This window comes from Pundamilia nyererei, unplaced genomic scaffold (genome assembly GCF_000239375.1).
Source record: "Pundamilia nyererei isolate P.nyererei 1_Seehausen unplaced genomic scaffold, PunNye1.0 scaffold00107, whole genome shotgun sequence".
NCBI classification, from domain to species: Eukaryota; Metazoa; Chordata; class Actinopteri; order Cichliformes; family Cichlidae; genus Pundamilia; species Pundamilia nyererei.
Window position 1 is genome coordinate 1,640,944 of NW_005187508.1, and position 5,355 is coordinate 1,646,298.

The 5,355-nt window shown below is 41.2% G+C and overlaps 1 protein-coding gene across 1 annotated transcript in view; it reads left to right on the forward strand.

The window, feature by feature from the left end:
* Positions 1 to 5,355, forward strand: part of pax5 (paired box 5) — a 53,095-nt gene that overhangs the window by 19,169 nt on the left and 28,571 nt on the right. Inside the window, exons 4-5 of the mRNA XM_013912932.1 lie at positions 142 to 206; positions 3,052 to 3,177. Coding sequence (XP_013768386.1) covers positions 142 to 206; positions 3,052 to 3,177 — 191 coding nt within the window. The remainder of the gene's footprint in view (positions 1 to 141; positions 207 to 3,051; positions 3,178 to 5,355) is intronic.

The following is a 5,355-nucleotide window of genomic DNA, read 5'->3' on the forward strand; positions in this document are numbered from 1 at the left end:
CACACACACACACACGCACAGACACATATACACAGTTTTGCTCCCACGATGGTCATGTTCTCTCTGTCACTCAGGATCTCTCTCACGCACACTCACACAAACCACTTCACACACACTAATATCCCCTCTCTCCTCCTGCAGGATCATCCGGACTAAGGTTCAGCAGCAGCCTGGTCAAACGGGCTCAGTGTCGGCTCACAACCTAGGTAGGTTGCTGTTCGAAAATCCTGTTTCCAGCCATCAAAGCCAATTTTTTTTTTTAACAAAAGAAGTGTTTTTGTGTAAATCTCTCCGGAGAGGATCTTCTGTGCTGAACAAGAAAACAGAGTTTCTGGACCTGTGTGAAGACAGGATGCTATGTGCCACAAAGTTCCAAATCTACATTGCATCCTTACAGTCAGCTTTAGATTGTCATTTTCCACGTAAGAAGTATGTTTAGGGTTTGTTTCTTTTTTACCAGAGTTTTGTGTGATGGTCAGGTTCATTTTGCCTTTTTGGGCCAACCGAGAGCTGACTGAAGAACGAGCAAGGTAGGGTACGATCAAACAAAGGTGACCGGCTGGATATGAAATAACAGTTACATATTAAGCTTTCATATTCTTGGCCCATCCGCTATGACGTCTTTAACCGAAAGCACACTGGTAACATTATTACAGTAGTGTACAATGTAACTATTAAGACGTACAATAGTCCCAATAACAACAATCAAAGGGATCCACGGCGTGAAACCGTGTCATCCTAAATATAGCTGTTTCATAAATAAGTCAACAAAAATGCTCAAGTCATTGTAATATCAAAGCATTAGAGATCTTTATCAGTTCCTTCTCAAATGCGTACTAGATTAGCAACACTGGCAAGCATTTAACTCTTTGATTATTGGAGGTTATGACTGGAAATTGATTATTTACAATGATATTCAAGTTCAAAGCGAGGATGCACCTGGTGAGGCATACTCTCACGGGCTAGAAAAGATCATATTTACGATTTCTCAGTTACATCACCAAATTATTACTTATCTAGGTTAATGGACTTCTTGTGACCTATGCACCAAACTTTACACTATGCATATTCATAAACACATTTTTTTTCATCCATATTGCTACAAGCAGTGATTGGTGGGGAAGGATACACAGCTTTCTGCCCCCTTTGTCAGATTAATTCAGCTGTGTTTTGTTTGAGCAACATAGTAGTTTGAAAATAAGTTTGAGTATATTAGCAACAGGTAAACTTTTGCTTTAGGTTCGATTAGCACGAGTTAAAATTATGTTAAGTGCAGCTGGATGAGATCCAAAACCAGACAAATATTAAAGGACTTATCGGAAGGTTCTCATTATATATTTTTAATAAAGGACCCGTAACCTTTGTCAGTATACAGTTAATTATCCTGTTAGACACTGAAAGACTATATCTGTGGCATCTATGGCTTGAACATTATTTCCTTTTATTCGATGAATATCGCAGCGTACACACAGATACGATAGCCTTTCTCTCTCTTCCTCACTTTGCCCTGCAGTGGATTGTGTTTCAGAGTCTCTCATATCTTCATAATCGCACATTGTCTATTAATCTAAATTAATTTCACACACACTGCTCCCTGACTCCTGCCTTTTACTCACATTTAAGCGACACACACACACACACACACACCCTAGATGCAGTGAGACACACACGCACACGCTTACAGATTACACAGATAAATGGGTCCCACTCCCAGGCGGAAAATTGAACATTTGGATTTGCAGAATAAAAGCGTTACGTTCTGATAAAAAAAAGAGTGAAAAGAAAGAGAAAGGAAAATCAGATAATTGAAGTGCTAAATCAAGTGATGGGAAAAGGAGGGATATGCATTCATTATACTCTCCTTGTCGTTAGCGAAAGAGTAACGGCTTGAAGGGACTTTGATCCTCTGGTTTACCTGCCTTTTTTACCCCCTCCTTCTTCTTTATTGCCATTTCAGTCTTGTCTTTCTCTGTTTGGGGGGTCTGCTGGGAGAGGGGATTAGTATGTCTGTCTCCACACCTTTCTGTCCCTCCTGGGATACCATACTGTCACTCAGCCCCACGTCCGCTTACAGGGGTACAGATAAGGGACCAAGAAGTGAGCGACTGTATGTTTAAGCCTGTGCCTGCGTGTCAGGAGGTTGCAGGATGCGTGTGTGTGTCCGTGTTACTGAAGCGGTGACAAGTATGTCGCTGTGTCACCCGGCAAAGAACTTGTCTCCTCCAGGGGGAAGATTAAAGGAAGAGACAACAAAGAGCAAAACACTAACAGAGGCTGGTCTTTTGTGTCTTTTCCTTTAGTTTCAATTTAGCCGATACAACCGAGTGAAATTTAGAGAGAAAAAATGGACTTTTATTGATTTAAAAAAAAAAGAATAATAATTAAGATTTATATTGTGTGGCAATCATGCTGAGGTTTATGCCACAAATATATGAATAAGGACACTTGATTGTTGTTTTTCAAGCCTGAAAGGCATCCGCACACACAGACACACAGAAGAATTTCTCAGAAAGAGCTTTGTGCACAAAAACTATAGCTTACTGTTTATTTTCAATTAAATATTTGGGCTTTCAAATGAGATCCAAAGACACATGCAAATATATTGGATTCAGTTCATTTTGGTGAGTGTTTATAGAGTTTTGTGACACAGTACATTAAAATATACAGTCTGTGATATTTCAGCAACAGCCAGAAATTCATAAAACACTTTGCTGTCTTCTTTTTCTTATCATTTTATCTGAGATGTGATCATAAAGTAAAACATGAACATTTTAAAAAATACACTCTTTTCTTTATAAGTAATTGTTTTATTGAAAGCAAATGTTTCAGTGAGTTAAAGAGCCACTTATGCCTTTTTAATAAAATCACACAGCTTACAAGAGTAAGTGTCCACATAACACAATAAATGTGTTGTGCTTTCCCCCATTTTATTTTACAATACGACTCTGAGATTAAGTAATTCCTCATTTCAGTCATCTGTTTTTTGGGTGTTCTTTTGCTTTCTCAGTATATCCTTTAAAGTGTTGGCATTGTCATGTGATCTGTCTGCAGCAACGTCCGTGCCAGCCACACAGGTCTCAGCAGTGACCAGCGACTCGGCCGGCTCCTCGTACTCCATCAGCGGCATTCTGGGTATCAGCTCAGCTGCTGATGTAGGCAAGAGGAAGAGGGATGAAGGTGAGCAAACAGTTATGCTTTGTATATGTCCCACTTTGCTAATTTTTCCTGGTGGATGCACAAGGCACACGAGAATCTAACACACGAGCAACAGCAACGGGACATGTGAATAAAACATCTTCATTGAGGAACGCAGATTTATTTACTAACAGTGTTTCATGGGATAGCAACCCGAGAGGCCAGCTCATGCACGCACTATCGATCATATACTTCTGTCATACTTGGTCAATGTTGCGTGCTAATGTATATGCGAGCTTGTGTATGTGCTCATAGGTACTGGATGTATATATTTGTGTACGCTGATATGCCTCCACGTGTTTGCCTGATTGTGTGTGTGTGTGTGGGGGGGGGGGGGGGTGTCAGTGGCATTAAAAAGCCATCACACAGACGGTCTCCTACGGTAAATGAGACAGGACCAGATGTCGGAGCGAGAGGGGGTGACAGAATGCCACTGGGGGCTATTTCGCTCTCTCTCTCCCTGACACACACACACACACACACGCACACACACACACAGATACAGTGTGGGATCCTTTTTCCCACTGCTGATGAATTTTCAGAACACTCCAGCAGGTTCCAGGTGAATCCCAGGTGCACCTTGATATGCTCGGATTCAGCCCACTTAACCATCAGTAGAGTACAAAGACTTTAGACCCAACACAGACATAGAGACATGCACACATATATCATTGATACACTGGATCAAAGTTTGACTTACTATGTGAACAGTTTGTCCATTGATAAATGAGGTTTTAGCTCAATCAAAAATAACAACAAATTGCACTCTCATCCTGTTCAGCGATCATCCGCTGGTTGGGGTTTCCTCCGTCTTTCTGTTGCAACTGCATAAAACGTCAAAATATGTTACAAAGTTAAGGTTGAGGTAGAAGACTTGGTGTATCCATAAAAGCAAAATGTGACATAGTGTTCTAAAAGCAGGCTTAAACACCCGGTGAAGCTTGAGACACACTCTAGACTTTAAAAACTGGGGCAGACAAAGAACCTACACGATGAGGAAACTGCCTTTTCTCACATTAACACTTGAAACAAATGTAAAATGGCAATTTTCCCTCACATTTTCCACATTTCCTATTCATTAAGTTATCTTGCATGCACACCTTGACTTACCTTGATGTGCATGTATGACATCTGCGCAACAGAACTGAAGAGAAACAAATCAAATTCAAATGTTTTAGATATATTCGGTTAAATTTTACACTAAGTTTGACAGGACTCTGATTTTAGTTGCTGCTCTTGAATAAGATCAGGGCACTTGCACAGAGCACAGTGATTGTCATGTCCACATTTTGGCTCACTGACAGAGTAAAGACTGAAAGATTAACAGATTCACCTGTGTTAGTGATCATAAGTCTGAACGGCCACAGTGAAACTGGTCTCTGACTGATTTCATCCATGCCTCTTTGACATAAATAATATGAAGTATTAATCCACCCCATTCTGTGCTGTATTGTCTTCAGCAGAAACTCTGCAGTCAGATCTGTTGCTGAAGGAAAGTATCTGTAGCCTAATTAGCGGTATTATTGTTTCACTTTGTTCTTTATGTGCATGACACACTACACCATGTGCTACATGTGTGGTCTGTCTGCCGGTTTTCTATGACTGCTGCTGGACTTTCCATTTCACAGTTCGAATCGAAACATTGTATCACTCTCGTTTCATTGAAGCATTCAGAAAGCATCATTCGAGCATTATGTCTCTCCGTGTCACGTTTCGCTTGTGTGTTTTATCTGCAGCGTTTCTGTGCCAGAGGTCTGCGCGGTTGGCTCTGTGGTCTAATTAACAGCATTGCTAATCACAGCTTCCATTAGAGCAGCCCCCGCTGGATAATGACACACACACACAGCAAGGGGCGACAGGGGGAACAGCATGCACAGACATGGACAGACAAACACATACACAGGCAAACAATAAGGCAAGCTTCTGACGACGAGTCACGGCCATATGCCCGTCTTTGCAGACATTCTTACACACGGAGAAGGAAGGCATAAACCCACAGTACACTACAGTGACACACCGGACATCACCAAGGCTCTTTTGTTGACTTTGTCTGTCTCTCTTTGTACAGGTGGATATATCACACATACAGCAATGTGACAGTTTGTGTAGTTCAGAACGCATTTAGAACAATGATACCATTGGTCCATTTTTTGGGGGGGC